Genomic DNA, 16,886 nt, shown 5'->3' with positions numbered 1-16,886 from the left:
TCAGAATGACGCTTTTAAAAGGGCAGCGGACAAAATGAGTTGATTTATACTAACTGGAGCTGGACAAAAAAAAATTTGAAAAATTTCCACAATTGATGGAAAGGAAAAAAAACCCTCATGGGTCAATTTACACTTGCTGCAGTCATGAATGACTTCTAAAATGGATGAGTCATCTGAGAAAAAAAAAAACATTAATTAGTTCGGTTTCACATCAAAACTTTGAAGACTGCCAATAAAAAACTGCTCCTGTCTTCAAATCAAAACCAGAACTGATAAATGATAGATTAGTTTATATCTACGATTGTTCTTGACGTATTTTTACACAAAGGTTCAGAGTTTGAAAACACTTTGCATGCCCTCACAAATCAAATCTGAAAGAACCACAACATAACGTAGGGTGTTCCACAGGGTTGTGTACTGGGACCTCTTCTATTCTCACTGTAGTTTTATATGTCTGGGTCATAGTATTCTAAATGTCGAGTCAGATTTGATATTTAGGAACTGAAAACGCAACTTCTTGAAAAGGGTGGAACTTCTCAAAATGACTTTATGTTTCTTAAACACTGCTGCACATACGCACTACAGTCGTAGTAAAAAAAAAAAGTATGTACAGACATAAGTAGATGGACAATACCAACAACATTTAGTGTCATGACTCCCAGTCCTTACTCTCCTGGGACTTGGTAGTTTTGCAGTTACATATAGGATATGAAGGTTTGTGTTCTCTGCACTCGTGTGTGTAGTTTCAGGAGAGTTTCAACCAGGCGTTGAAGAAGAAGAAGAAGAAGAAGAAGAAGAAGAGTACTTCCGAATTGTCCCTCCTCTCTCCTTATCTATCAACTTTTCCTTGCTTCCTTTAGAGCCTCCTTTAGCATAAGAAACACGGATGCCTCCTTTAGCATAGGAAACACGGATGCCTCCTTTAGCATAGGAAACACGGATGCTTCCTTTAGCATAGGAAACACGCTGCCCCACAATTCCTTGCAGCGACAACATTTAAAGGAACCCACTCAACCGAGTGTTTACGGAAATTCATGATGTCGGATGATGGAAGCAGATCATATAAGTTACCAAAGCAATAATCTGACCACAGGTGAAAGTGGTAGAAATGCACTTTTTATAGTCCATTTTCAGATACTTGTAGTTCTTTCCCACACCGTGGCAGACGTCACTAACTTGTGGCGGCGGTGGATTATTATGACGTCACTAAATGTGGTCTGACTGCCACACTAACATGATTGCCTTTCTCTAACTCCTTTAGGAAGCCTCCTGACTCCTTTCCTTAACACTGTGACGTCCTTGACACTTGCCCTTGGATTTGAGGGTGTCCCTACATCACAGGTCTTACTCTATACTGTATTTGTGTGTGTATGTATAGGATATCAGTGGTTCAATGTTTGTTTAATAGTCCGAGCTTTTAAGAAAGTTAATTGAAGCGAAACACAATACCTTAAAACCGTGCCTGAGAAAGCCTCCAGTTGTGCAGGAGCAGGTCTGAATTATTTAAACAGGAGCTACAAGGCTGCTGACTGTGGGCGAGGCAGAGATGTGCTTTCTGATCAGGCGCTGGGGCTGAATCCGCCTGAAGCTGGCTGATAATGGATGTAACCTTCATTAAAAACCAAGGTTGGACAGGGAGTTAAACACGAGGTCCATTAGTGCCCTCGCTCCAGAGGTTTCACGCTACACCACTCCTTTGTGCTGCTGTGTTTTACACAAAAGGTGCCATGACAGATTCCTTTGTGTTATTAATCAAAGTATAGTGAGACGGTGTGTCGGCAGGCAGGTTTTGGGGTGATGAGACGTTTTTCCATCAATAAATAAAAACATTTAATATAAAAGGCCCTCATCTCCAGGGAATGGAAACATTAAAATATGACTGAAAATCAAGAAATTACCAAGAATAAAGCTGGATAAAATGACTATACATTGGTATTTGGACCTGTTTTAGAATGGTTGTTGGTTAGAATATGTCATAGCAATTAATTCAGTGAAGTTGATAAATGTCAAATGGAAGCATCGTGCAGATATGGAACAAGTGTCACGTCAGACCATTGGAAAGCCTTTACATCAGCATGACCTCCACCACCTGCCAGGTACAGACATCATCATCATCATCTTCATCTTCATCTTTATCTTCATCTTCATGAACCAGGGACCATTCAGAAGGATAAGGATGGGAACTCCCACTTGACTCTCACCTGGACTCTCTCACCACCTGGACTCTCCCACCACCTGGACTCTCTCACCACCTGGACTCTCTCAACCAGCTCAAATCAACCGGTTCAAATATCAAGTTATACAGAAGCATCACTCCTCAGTTCAAGATCACATCCTCTCTGCGATTACATCATTAATTTTAGTCGATTCATTTCAATTCACTATTATTTATAAAGAGAGAAATGTCACTTTTACAGACAAAAACCAACAATTCTATGCAATCCAGCATCGGTGAAAGGAAACTACAATGGAATTTTTTCATTTTTGCTTCTAAAATAACTATTTAAACATGTGTTCAGTTGCATTCAGTGTACTTTAGTTATTATGGACCAATTTGTGGAGGTTTTAAATCACTTTTTCAGGCTTTGGGTCTCTTCATAACCACACTGTATGGTTGTAGTTTTGTGAGTTAATTTGTATTTCTTTTGTTTTGTTATGACTTTAACAAAGGGTTTTGGTCTATTTGAATGCAGTTTGGGCCATTCTGTAGGTTTTGTTTTGAAAGAACATTTAAGACTGCTTTCCATCTTTCTGTTGGCCATTTAATTCACAGTTGGTTTGTTGTGAGTGTTTAACATTCCATTTGTGTCTCTTAATGACCATTTTATTTCTTGATTTTGGTTATTTTGCATTTCTGTACATTTAAATCTCATTTGGATGAATGTTCAAGTGATTTCTTCAAACTGCAATCTGTCTTTGTGTTCATTTTGTTTAACATTTGGCTTCATTCTTAAATGTCTTTATTGAAGCTTTGAGTCACATTTGGATGACGTATGTATGTATGGATTTACACCTCATACATCTCTTTTTGTAATTTACTTGAGTTAGTTCACATTTTTCAGATATTTTGAGTCGCATTTTGATTGTTCTGTGTTTGTACGTTCATTTGCTATCTCTTCGACTCATTTAAAAAAAAATTCAGAAATACCACCTGTTTCTGCCAGTTATGAATCACATTTTTAATCATTTTGAAGCTCACTATAGATTGTTTATTCTTATTTTTGGTCATGACATTTTACACTTCTTGGATTAGAGGAGAAGAGTCTTGACTTTTTAACCTAAATCCTAAACATATGTTCTCTAATTTATTCTAGTTGCATCTATTTATTTTTTTTTAATACTTGAGGAGTAGTTTCTGTTAAAATTGTAGTTGCATGGAACATTTTGCACAATAAGTCATGGGAGCTTGATTTTTAGTACATTTTATACAAAAAGAAAATTCAAAATAGCAGTGAGATATCGGTTGAGTGTTCGCAAGGAACGCAAATCAGACACTGAATTGAAAATACAGCGTTCAAAGCGTCACAGGGCAGCTTTCTGCAGGCTGCCTCCGAGCTCCACCGTGTGGTCACTGTGTGGTACTGCAGCCGGTCCATTCTGACCTCCATACCTCCTGAAATAGAATGGAATCCATCAGAAGCAATAGAAAATATGAATAAAGAGATTCATGTTGTTTGAATTGGAAAAAAAAAATGTGAAAAACTGTGTTTTCGTCGTCGACGAATATGAATGACGGTTGCCCTGACAACAGCATGAGTGATGACGTCACACCAGGGTGACTCATCCTCTTGGTGAGTTTGTGTGCGTGTGTCTGTGTGTGTGTGTGTGTGTGTGTGTGTGTGTGTGTGTGTGTGTGTGTGTGTGTGTGTGTGTGTGTGTGTGTGTGTGTGTGTGTGTGTGTGTGCGTGTGTGGGTGTGTTTTGTGTGTGTGTGTGTGTGTGTGTGTGTGTGTGTGTGTGTGCAGGTGTTGGAGAGACTCAGTGAAGAAATCAATCTGGACATTCACGTGTTTTATTCTATGTAACAAAAATAATGACATTGTTTTGTTTTTGTTCTAGAAGTCTAATAATATTACAAAAAAAAAAAAAAAAAGCAACAACAACAAAAAAAAAATCATCCGACTGGGACAGAAAGACATTTTTACATTTTATGAGAAATTGTATTACACATAACCGAGCACAAAAATATCCATTATGGAGAGAAGAAAAAAAAAAAAAAAAAAGTCAGACCATCAGATTTGGCGTCACCCAGGTTAGCGTGCGTATCGTTACGCAGCTTCGTTATCCCCCCCCCCAAACACTGGATGGCTGACGAGCTGCGTCACATCGCAAGACGGCGAGCTGAATGTAACGCAACCACATCCTTGGCACGTGAAACCCCGGGAGAGAAGAGAGTGGACGACGGACTGTGAGGGTTGAAACCAGGCGGGGGCGCCACTCTGCCCTCGCTCTAATGGAGATGGACAGAGTCTGAGCAACATGTTCTGACGCCAATCTGTTCCAATCAACCTGCTTTATCGCTCCTGGCCGAGGCTGATTGGCCGGGCCGGCGTCAATAACGCGCCAAATCAAAACAATCCCAACGAGAGGCGACAGTGTAGGAAGGACTGATTGGACCTTCATGCCTGCACTTTTCAACGCCTTTCATTCAGCTTGTGTTTGAGTCCATCAATGCGATTAATTTCAGTCTCGCTTCAACAGGAGTCAATAAATATGATGTTTTAAAGCTGCACTAATGTTTTCCATTATTCATTTAAAGTAATTTACATAATGATACTTTTGTACACTGGGGGGCAGTGGTGAGTCACGGTCGAGTATGAATCTTACATTTTTCAAAGAACACCATTAATAATTATGACTGCACTTCTTGGATATTCTCTATTTTGTGCTTTCTGATCTTTACACCGTCTAGTGGTAGAAAGTAGTATTACAAGATTTCAGTTAATTGGAATTTCTCGTGCTCAGTTTTCCTCTTAACAGTATCGAGTTTCCCTTTTTGGTTTGTCGTTAGCAATACGGATCTTTGTACTTCAATTTTCATTAATTGTGATAAGTGCAGGTTTTAAATAGCAAACCCATGGACAATAGCATGACTCGGTACACCATCTTGTGTTACAAAATGGTATTGCAAGGCTGAATAAGGTGAAGCCAGTTGAATGCTTGCTAATGTTAGCAGATCCACGTTTAGCTACACGCATAAACTGTGGACGGTGGATTGGTTGATCATTTTGTGGACATTAATTAGTAATTAGTGCAGCTTTTAATCCTTGCATTTGCTGTAATTGGCCACCGAGCATTCTAATGTCGACTTTTTGAACCGTCACTGTGAACATAGGGGAGTCTGCATCGGTGCATTGTTCATCTGTAACTTGTGGGTATGGACAATAAATCAATATGGGCTAGCGAGGGGATAGCATGACTCACGACACCATTTTGTGGTACAATGTGGTATTGCAAGAATGGACAGGCTAAGGCTAGTTGTTAGCTCGCTAAGGTTAGCAGACTTACCTAAAGAAAAACACAAAGTGCAGGAGGATGACCGATTTTCCGCGTTCTGTACTGTGACGGGCTTTCCTCCTCAGGCCATCACACAAATGTCTATGAAGTTTTTAACATTTGAGTGGGTCTCAATCACCCACAGTCCGCTGCCACGCTCGATTCAAAAGCCCACCCCTCCCCTACCCCCCGAATGACCCATCGACGCTGCTCGCCAGTGAAAGCTAAGCCCCTCCCATGAGTGTAAGTTGTTGGAAACTGCAACAGCAGGCGCAGAGAACGACAACGCATACCTCGTCAGAGACAATAGCATGCCGTGTTTACCAGCGGACCACGAAAGCGAAAGTGTGTGCGTGCGAGTGGGTAATAATACTCCGAGCTCCCGTGTGACGATTTACACAGATTTGTTGGGGTTTTTTTTCTTTACAAAGTCGGACTAAGGACTGAGGCGTCGCTCGTTACACAAATGATACAAGTACAAAACATGTTAGCACCCGCACAAGTGCAACACACACACACACACACACACACACACACACGCACACGCGCGCACACACACACACACACACACACACACACACACCTCTCACATACACTCAGTAGCTGTGTCGTCATATGAAATTAGGTCTATACTAGAGTTACATTTACATGTTATATTAGTTTATATTCATAAATACGATTACAGTCGTATTGTAATGTACATGTAGGTTTATCGTTACACTATCACACATGGAGGCGGGGCTCTTTCTGCAGCTGAAGGGAAGGAGTGAGCTGATTGGTCGGGTGAAGAGGAGGAGGCGATCTGATTGGCAGAGTGCAGGTGTTTGATGAAAAGCCTCAGCTGGCTGACGATAATCGGGCCGATTGTTGCGTGCCTAATGCTGCGTTCCAGTCGTGACGAGGCTCGGATTTTCTTAGAAACTTTGTGACTTTGTTGGAAAACGCTGGGAAAGCTTTCTGTACGACTCCGTCGCATTTAGAAAAACTTCTATGTGTTGTAAAAACAGCCTATATGCAACATGTTGCACTGTGAACCGAAAAAAGTATTTTATTACTCGTGATCTACGATGTTAAAACAAAACCAAATAAATAAATAAAAACACAAAATAAAACTGTAAAAGCAGGTAACTGGAAAGCAGCAATAACTCTTGACTTTGAAAAATATAACCTGACTGAAAGTTGGTGATTATGAGATAATTGTCTGGTAAAGTCCACTGAGCTTTGTTAATCTTTGTTAGTCTTTGTGTCTTTTTAGGACCCGACAACAGTGTCTCCCAACTCTCTGTCATCTTATCATCGTTCTGAACATCAGCCATGAGTGTGAGAACCTCCAGTTGACTGCCATTCTTTTTGAATCAGTTGAAACAGAAATATGAGAAGTCTTTCTCGTTTGATTGTCGCATACAGCATGTCGTAACGATGAAAACATGATGGTCTATACAAACATGACCATTTTTGAATGGTGGTTAATATCTGAACCTTGCTGATCTTGCCCCCCAAACCAACTGAATCAAGCCAACTGGTCTTGGTAGTTTGTCTTGTGAGACGTTTTTGTCCCTTATCCAGGCATCATCGAGTCTGAAGGATGGGGAGCTCAGGTTTTTTAAATTCTTCCCAAGTTTTCCTGGTAATTGCTCAAAACAGTGAGGTTCACTGGTACTCTGTTGAGTTTCTACAATGTAGTCGTTGGAGTCTCATGAAGCCACAAGGGGTTCACAAGAGCTTGGTCGTGATTGGCCAAGACTATCTCAGGCTGGATTTGAGAATCTGTTTGACAAAGAAGAAAGAACAATGTTCAAGCAGAAGGCCTGTTTTTACCACTCTCTCTAGGGTCTTCAAAGGAGTTGCAAGTTGTGAAGTGTGATGAGACATTCACCAGGTCCATGTACAATCTTTGGGATGTACCAGTTTCTGTCCATGTTGCTGGATTTGAAGGATGTGAAGGTCCTGAATATCCATCATAGTTTCTCAGTAGAGATTTATAATGGCTTTACAATTGTTTTTTTTTTTTTACTTCCATCCTCACGCTTACTGTTACTCTTTCTGGTTTCATGGTTTACCTTGAAATCTCTCAACACTTTCACGACATTGTTATTTCTTCTCTGATGGACAGATTCCCAAATCCAGTTTGAAAGGGTCATGGTCAATCAGAAGGGGCTGTGTTTGAACCCCACGTGGCTTCACAGCGAAGGTCATTGCAACACAATGCTATTGCAGTTTGTAAATAGCTCTATATTAACACCGTGTTTCCGATCATTGTTTTTGGCTCCTGCTTGGCCAACAAAAATCTACTCAGCAGCACATGGCACAAGCTGGATTAGCATGCGATTGCTTGTACTCTTGTGTCCATACACGTCTGTAAACAAAAAAATAAAGTCAACCAATACAGATGTTGGGGTGGGAGAGTACCCTAGTTTAGGACTGTTTGAAGAAAAAGTACTATTTATATATTGGCGCAATTTAGCATACACCTAAGACAAGCCAAATACCAAGTCAAAGCTAATGTTTTATTCACACTCAGTTGGGTTCATAAAAATGGGATTCCTCCATTGTCATTTGATTAAACGTTGAAGTTAGCAGCTGATCCCCTGCGCAGATCGACAAAAGAACGAAAAACAGGACAAAAACTGAAAACATCTAACGAGACCAAGGCGAAACATCCTTTCAAACGTTCATCCTCTATGCAGATGATGTTAATGTGTGTGTTAACACCAATATTCCTACTGCTAATTTGTGTTTTGTATACATTTTATAGGCTGTTGGTGAGTTCTCTCCTGGTCACAATGACCATTTCTTTGTTATTTATTATCATAATGTTTTATTTACATCCTTTGGTTCAAACAAACTGAACTGACATGAAATTACCTGCATGTTTTATTGAAGCTGATGCAGAAACAAGAGCGGTAGCAATGTTCTGACTATCCTCCAACATAGAAGTTAATGTCGTTTATACATTTTTGTCGCGTTTTCCACTTTGTGCCAAAGTTTATTCGTCTTTATGTTACATCAGCAGGTATATTGACCTGTTATCTGCTCTCCACACATAAACCTCCAGTTCCCAATCCAACCTTTTGCTCTTTTTCACATCGATTTCAGATACCAGTTCTGCAAAGTTCCTCTCCCTCGGCCTACTATCAAAGAGCTTCCTCTCTGACATTTATGGAGGAAAAAGACAAAAACAAAAGGCGGGTGGTGGGGGGAAGAGGGGTGTTGGTTAGTGGAGCACGCAGGACAGTGGGAGAGGAGGAGCCAGCACGGATTTCTGCTTTTCCTGTGAGGCCACAGTGAGTCGCCGAGGCAGGTTTGGCCTTTTGGAGAAATACAGTTTCTGTCACGACGCCTGAACTTCTGAGGGAATTCGCCGTTTCAGCGACTCGAACAGCCGACCTTAAAGAGGGAGGAGCACATTTTTACTTGTGTTTTTTGAAGCCTATATGAACTCCTATATTTTCTAAACCAGACGCCACCGCCCGACGCCAGTATCAGGTATCAGGTTTGATACTGCACGTGGTACTCCTACTCTGAAAAAGATCAGCAATACAACCAGCCGAGTACAGCGTCACGTTATTTATCGTCAATGTCGCCCGGGGGTCTGAGAGGACGAGCGATTTCTGCGCTTTGGAGATTCTTTAGAACGCTATACATAAGACAGACTGTGAACTAAGATCCATCAGAATATCAAGAGAAAGGGATAAAGATAGTTCGTACAACACCAGCAACTTAATCACCAAAGCAGATTTAGACCAATATGGCTCATTAGTTGAACTGCTCAGTATAGGACGATGTGACTTCTTACCCCCGGCGCAGCTGTGAGTCCTAGAGCCGGAGCGCATTATCGTTTTGAAGATGTATTGATTGCCTTATCAGATGTGGAAAAGCTGGAGGCGCCGGTGGCGCATCAGTATGCCGGGGCACGGCGCTGGAGACGGGCGTCTGAGACAGTCATCATTAAGAGAGTGAAGCGCGCTGACGGCGGGCTGGAATTACAAGTCGGTGCGTCTCGCTCTGAGATTGGAGCCTAACCAGATGCGATCGGGTCTGTTTGGAAGCTAATGAAAGAGCCGCCGTGTCACCAGGTACAAAGGGGTAAAGTTTAACCAATCCCCGTCGATGTGTCAGATCGAGACTCATGCTCCAAAAACACTGGCTTTGTTCTTGCTGCCATCGCTGAGATTCCCCGTAATCCTGCTCTGCATCGGCCATATGGACCAAACAACGGGGTTCTGGTTTGGTTCTCAAGCTACCCCACTGTGCACAGCATCTGATCTGTGGCTGAGCGGAGAAATTCTCCACAGCTGGAGACAGCGAGAGGACGAAAGCTCCAGCCCAGTGTTTTTCAGAAAGACGTTTCTATAATTCTCTTTTTAGTGGACGATCTGAGCCGATTAGCTTAGCTTAGCTTGACGATACGCGGAACACAAAGGGGGGTAGCAAGCCTTCGTGAAACAACAAGTCAGATATGCGTTTGATCGATGACCAACTACTTAACCCTTGAAAATACTTTTAAAAGGAAGGATTTCACCTCTGGGCGCTGTTGAATACTATCTATTTGATTGGGTATGGATAAATACCTACACGTGCCATTCTTATGGATTCAAATCTGTCAGAAGGCGTGAAACTGACCAAAGCAACAGAAAAATTCATCTGTGAATGGGGTTTAATTCTTAGTGGAAGTCCTGAGAAACCTCCCACAATCTGCATATTTTTTTGTAATTAGTATTAAAGAAACAAGGAAAACGAAAAGAAGCTTTGACACATGATTGCTCACTTTATAAAGAGTTTAAGGTTTCTACCCTAAGATAGTCTGGAGTAATTTCTTCCTCTCGATCCGTCCATCATTTTGGCTGTGTTGCTGTCTATGGTACACATTTTAGTAAAGACGTTTTTCTCTCGACAATCTTGAAAGACAAAACACTATTTCCAAAAAAGTTATGTTTCCTGTGCGTAAGTCTCTTGAACACAAAACAAATATTCAGTCATTTTAAGAGTTTTGGCCCTTTAAATACCTGTTTGCTCACTTGGTGTCACTGTTACTCACTTTATGACTTGATAGGGTCATAAGCGAGGGAAATAATAAGGAAACTAACCCATCATTTATATTTCGGCTAATTTTTAACAGAAATTAAAAACACATTCTTATTTGATGGAACCATTCCCAAAGTTTAATTTCTCCGTGCATCCTTCATGTTTTTATTGAACGATGATAAAACTAATGTTGACCTTGACATCAAGCAGTCAAACTGGTCTTTAAAAGGTTGAATTCCTCAAAAAATTATTCAAGTAGTTGGTAGTTTTGTGCAGGATAGAAGGTTCAAAGAGATTATGCAGGGGGGGAAAATTAAAGATAATTTGCAGTGGGGCTTTGTTTCTGGAAATCGACGTAGAGGGTGGTAAATCAAAGTGACACCTGGTTAAACACATAGCGGAGCCATGTTTTAAAGGAATATTTCACAATATGTGCAAGATGTGTCGACCTTTTCCTTCGATGGTATTTGTTTGACGGAGGGATTTCTACCACTGAATTTGTGAAGTGACATGTTCCAGGAGACCTCCAGTAAAAAGAATGGCACCAACCGGAGATTCAAAAACACCTATTTTGTCCTCGCTTCGTCTGCTGAGAGCAAAACGGACCTTTAGACAAGCTCTCCTGCCTCCTCCTCCTCCTCCTCCTCCTCCTGCACTCTCAGCCGCCTTCCATCTTGTGTTTCAGTTCGACTTTTAACCCCACCCCCTCCTTCACCCTCCTCCTTCTCCATCCTCCCACCGCTCTACTTCTGCATGTCACACTGCAGCAGTAGGACGATGGAAGGGTCGGACTTGGCCGCCTCTTTGAACTCTTCCAAGCTGATCTCGTCGTTGTGGTCCTTGTCCATCTTGGAGAAGATCTTGTCGACGCGCTGCTGAGGGGTCAGGCCATCCTCGTTCATACGCATCATGATCACGGTGCCCACCATCTTGTAAATAGCCTGTAGAGGGTCACAATAAAGAACATTATCTGTTTTGTTTTTTTATTTCCTGTTCATGGTTTTATTGATAAAGTCGTGATCTCGGCAGACGGGCACCTCGATGATCTCCAGCATCTCCATGCGTGTGATCTTCCCGTCCCCGTCCAAGTCGTACATGTTGAAGGCCCAGTTGAGTTTCTGCTCGAAGCTGCCCCTGGAGGTGATGGACAGGGCGCAGATGAACTCCCTGAAGTCGATGGTCCCGTCGCCGTTTTTGTCGAACGTCCGAAACGCGTGCTGGGCGAACTTGGAGGCGTCCCCGTATGGGAAAAACTGGAGACGGAAAAGTGAGAGGATCAAGTCAACAGGAACGGGGGAATCGGGAAACTTTTCAAAACATTTTGACAATGATACCTGGAGTCACTGAAAATTCAACCTTTTGAAAACGGCTCCCAAGGTGGAATTTTTCGAAAGCGCTCAGTCTCCACGTAGACGGGTGGAAAACACAACATCTGAAAGGCTGCTGCTGCTGCACATGCACACCACGGCCGTAGAAAATAGGTGTTCTACACTTGCTCAGTAGATGGACAACAACAACAATGGCGGCCTGCAGAGCATCATGACTCATGACTCGGTCGTTTTATCATTGAGTGTCACCTGTAATAGCATCATGTGTCCATACGAATGTCAGTGTCCTCACCATTGCTGATATTTATAGCGTACTCTGAGCACGTGTGTGACGTTTCAGTACCAAAACAACCAACAGCGCCCAACCTAGTGTATCATTTTCAGGGTTTCTGTGTAAACAGACAGCGTTTTCAAAACGTTGCCTTGTAAATGCGAAACTTTGGTAAAAGGAAAGCGTTGAAACTTGAAGCATTGTTGTGTAAATGGAGGCCGAGAAAAATAGTTTACCTAAACAACCAGTAAACAGCTACATAAAGCCGCTGTTGCATTTAACAAGCAAAACGACAACACCGTCATATTTAAACGACAGTTACAATCGGCTATGTCTTCAAGTTTCTTCTGTGCGTCACTATTATGTGACACCAGAGTGTGATAATTTCGCCTTGGGAGATTTTGGGATGATGCTTTTTTTTTCTGGTTGAACTTGTGAGTAAAGCAACCGGCTTATTTACACAGACTGAACGTGCGGCTCTCCTGTCACTGCTAGAGTGTGACAGCGTTAGCTCGGCAGGGCGTTCAGCAGCCCTCCAAGGACGCGCTGTGACCTGGCATCGCCGCGCTGACTCCAAATGTGATTGTAAATATAGATCAACATGGCTGAGGCGGATTTACAAATGCTCCATGTTTGCTTTTATAGACGTTAGTTATGTAGGAGATAATGTGTTTTTATTGTTCATGGATTGCCAGCAGAAGGGGAGCGGATGAGCTGGAAGCAATAAGAAATAAAATATCTTAAATATCTTTGCACCGATTGTCCAATAAAGAAACCTGGCGTCTCTTTGTGGCTTTTCAAAAAGGTTCTGAAAGATTCAGAACAAGGCAGCAACAGTCATTGCTTCCTCTCTATTCCCCAAACGTTGATCAAATCTTCATAAACCTCTCGATGTAACAGCTTTTCACGTTCATGAGTCACTTAAGAGGTAGTTCCTTCGTTGTATAACGAGAGAAAGTACAAGCAGTACATTTCCTCCTCGAGTCACTGCACAGAATGTGAGAAAAAGCTGAACCCTACTGATCGTTGTATAATCAGCCTCCACCGTTTCCTGACTGTGGAAGTCGTCAAGGTCAAGTGTTCCACAGGTGGAAGATCATAATACGAACCGTTCCAAACAGCTCTCATAATGTGCGTCTGCCCACTGCATTTAAAAATCTGTTTTTCACTGTGGTGATGACAGTGAGCTGTCACTGGTCCAGTTGTGTCTTTTACACAGTGGATTTCCACAGGAAGAGCTCTCTTTAGGAAGATTCCCAACGCGAGATTATTGCAATCTTGAACCTTTCTGACAAAAAGCAACATTGTGTTGAAGTGTTTAGTAGTTGGTGATCAATACAAAGATGAGCACCAATTGCCTTACAGGCGTACGCAAAACGCAGTTCGGAGCGTCAATCAACGTACTGCTCTATAGAGCTTACTGGTAATGAGTGTTATCAGTCATACTCCTGTTTAGCATGTAGCATCGCTGTTGTATGAACGCTTTAGCATGTAGCATGTAGCACTAGGAGCAGCAATAGCATGTAGCAACATCGGGCTAACACGGCTGGCCAAAATGACTGGTGATTAAGTTACTGGACTATCTTTCGCTCCCTCTTGATATTTTGGCAGAACATAGATCAAGGTCTGTCTTATGAGTGTGATTGTCATTTATGTTAAAGAATCTCATATATCATTAGTGGCGCGGACTTCAGTTGCGCCGCCAGCCGGAACCCTGTACATACCGTGCGTAAAATTATTTGGGATTGGTAAAAAAAAAAGTAATATTTTAAAGGGTTGCTTGTTTTTAATCTCTGCCTGGTGCGCCGTCACCATAACGGGCTGGGCTGCTTTCATCGGTGTTTCTGTACACAGAAATGAACTGTGCCTCTTCTGGTAGTCCCACTGCCTCTCACCTTGACGTAAAGCTGCTGAAACTCGTCCAGGTTGAGAATACCAGAAGGACAGTCCTTGAGGAAGCCTTTGTACCACTGCTTGAGCTCCGCCTCGTTGAATTCGGTGCTCTTGGTCAGGTCGTCCAGGACCTCCGGAGCCAGCTTGCTGTTGTGTTTCCCCATGGTGCCTGGCCTCTCTGGGGTAGAAGACAACGGGGGAAAGACAGTGTGAAAACAACAGACGAGGAGGTGTATGAACGAAGCAGCGCAGCAGAAATAATGTGTTGTTGGGAAGACGCAAGTCTCTTGAGCGCAAATGCAAGACCGGCGAGGAGTTGTCTTGTTTTGACACTGTGGATTGAAATATACTGTACATTTGAGAAAGGCAAGCAAGACCGGGATTTCATTATACCAAAGGGTTAGTGAAGCTGAGCTTCAATGGTACGCATCAGAGAGCTTCACAGGCAGAGTCACGGGGGCGTCTTTTTCAAACAGGACTTTTTTTTTTACTTTCTTGAGAAGAATTTGTGGTGGAAAAAAAATATATGAAAGGTAAATTTAATCTATAGAATGAGCTTCAACATAAAACTATTAGTGTAACCATTACAGACAGATAATATATAAAAAATAAGGTAGAACATAGAAGATGTGTACTTTTTTTTATTGCCTCTGGATCCCAACAGCCACTATGGCTGGTGGCCTCCAGAGTGTCAGGACTCCCAGTCCACATTCTCCCGGGACTTGGTAGTTTTATCGCTGACAGTCACTGTGATAGCAGGCCAACTTTGTCGTCTGTCCATCCCAATATCCGTGTTCTCGCCATTGTTAAAGTTCATAGCATGTTGTTCTCTGCATGCATCAATGTTTGATTGTGGGTCTCGACCAAAACAACCAACAGCGCCAACTGGTGGCCTGGCATGCTTGAGAACACTGTTTTTACTATTTCTAACATTGCTGAGAGAGCATTGGTGGGGTTTGGGAGGGGTCCGGAGCTGAAGCTTGTGATATGTGTGTCTCTGTTCACTTCAGATTTATTTAGCGATAGTGTATTTCTTTATTTCTTTCTTTATTTGTTATCTTAGCTCTTGTGTTTTAGCGGAACCCTCAGCTCTGCCTTCTGCCTTTGGCTCACTCATTTGGTTTTTGTGTTTATTGTAAGCCGCTTATCTTTGTTATCATTGCCAAGTTGTTTGGGTTCTTTTTGCAGCTATTTTGTTATTGTATTTTTTAAAAGCCTTGTATTCAATGTTCTGTAGAGTGAACAATAAATTTTATGTTGCATCCCCTTATCGCACACTGAGCCGGGGTTAGCCAAACGTCAATTTGATCCTCGACATTACGTTTCCCCAACTACAGTTCTCTCACTGGCCTCTTTCAAGGTTAGTCAACAGCATTTAATCTTAGTGGATTAGTACTTATTGTCAATATTAAACATGCCAGGCAACAGATTATCAAAGGGTTTGGTTGCTCCTGACAATGACGCCACCTTGAGGGGTTTTTTTCATGGTGGATTAATTTCACTTCCAGCTCATCACAACCCAATCATTCATCCAGAAAATCACCAGGACTGAAAATGTGCAACAGGGTCGGTCTCCAGCCACCTATTTTAGCTCAGATAGGTCAAAGATACTGAGGATCACCTGCAATCACTGCGACTCCGTCCATAAAACGGCCCATTAACCACACAACACCGCACAGCCCTTCACATGCCTGATGATCACGGCGGCGCCGTGGTGTCGCCACGCCTGACTCACTTCTGACGGCGCCCGCACTTTGACACCGGGGCCGCAGCCAACGCTGCCGATTCAGCCACAAATCCCAGTCCCGTCGTATCTTACGGTTAACGAGTCACGTCGGCCGAGGAGACTTACGCCTCTAAAAACTGCACAAATATTCCGGGCCTTCGCATTCCTTGGATAAGTGGAGAAGCGTCGTAGCAGAACCGGTCTTGAAAGATAAAAAGCGGGTGATGTCAATAGGAAGCTCATTCTACCTCGACAAACGTGTTATCCTTCTGCAAAGACTCCAGTTTTCGATATCTTCACAGAAAATGCAATGGAGATAATGTGACTATGATCCTACAAAAGGAGGCGCAATTAAAGAATCACGGGGTTAAACCTGACTGCTTGACGTCCATCTGTTTGCCGCAGTCCTCTCACTGTAAGATCCAGGCAGCCCGACTTCATTAGGTTTTCATTAGCGTTCTACTTTTAGTGTTGATAACAAAAGATCTCAGCATGCAGCAGCCATAAAAGAGCAACTCTTAAGTGTTCCACTCACACAAAGGAGGCGCCATTTAATTTGGAGCTGTAACGCAGATGAATCAGCTTAAAGGTGACGGAAGACTTTTTAAGTTCAACGACTCCTTTGTGTGTCGTTCTGTCTGCTGCGGGATTTAAAGAGGCACTTTTCTCCGCACCAGTGAAAAAACCTCAATAGATTAACACACACTCTGAGGTCGCATTTAAATAGCAGCAACTTTCATATAAAACTCATAACGTTAGGTGCATTTTGGGCATCCGTTGTCATGACAACGGTGCTCGGAGCCCCCGAAAACAAAAGCAGATGTTCTCCTGGGACTTGATAGTTTCATTTTTACAGTCACAGTAATAACAGTCAAGCTTGGTCATCTGTCCATATAAATGTGTGTGTGTGTGTGTGTGTGTGTGTGTGTGTGTGTGTGTGTGTGTGTGTGTGTGTGTGTGTGTGTGTGTGTGTGTGTGTGTGTGTGTGTGTGTGTGTGTGTGTGTGTGTGTGTGTGTGTGTCTGTGTCTGTGTCTGTGTGTGTGTGTGTGTGTGTGTTTGTGTGTGTGTGTGTGTGTGTGTGTGTGTGTGTGTATGTGTGTGCTTGTACCATTTTTACACGTACCCAGGTTTTTACAAAAACAGATAT

At 42.5% G+C, this 16,886-nt stretch overlaps 1 protein-coding gene across 2 annotated transcripts; it reads right to left on the bottom strand.

Annotated features, from left to right (window-relative positions):
- Positions 1-11,263: 11,263 nt before the first annotated feature.
- On the bottom strand, positions 11,264-14,176 carry LOC308145030 (visinin-like protein 1; the record flags this gene model as incomplete). Of its 2 annotated transcripts, XM_080516352.1 has the most annotated exons (3): positions 11,264-11,461; positions 11,558-11,773; positions 14,015-14,176. In XM_080516352.1, 3 exons carry the CDS (start codon positions 14,174-14,176, stop codon positions 11,264-11,266), a joined length of 576 nt encoding a protein of 191 aa, XP_080372478.1. The 2 variants fall into 2 exon arrangements, with proteins under 2 accessions (XP_080372478.1, XP_080372479.1); XM_080516353.1 differs by lacking the exon at positions 11,558-11,773.
- Between the last annotated feature and the right edge of the window lie 2,710 nt (positions 14,177-16,886).

This window comes from Blennius ocellaris, assembly GCF_963422515.1.
Source record: "Blennius ocellaris genome assembly, chromosome: 20".
Lineage (NCBI taxonomy): Eukaryota > Metazoa > Chordata > Actinopteri > Blenniiformes > Blenniidae > Blennius > Blennius ocellaris.
This window is presented reverse-complemented; position numbering and strand designations above follow the sequence as displayed.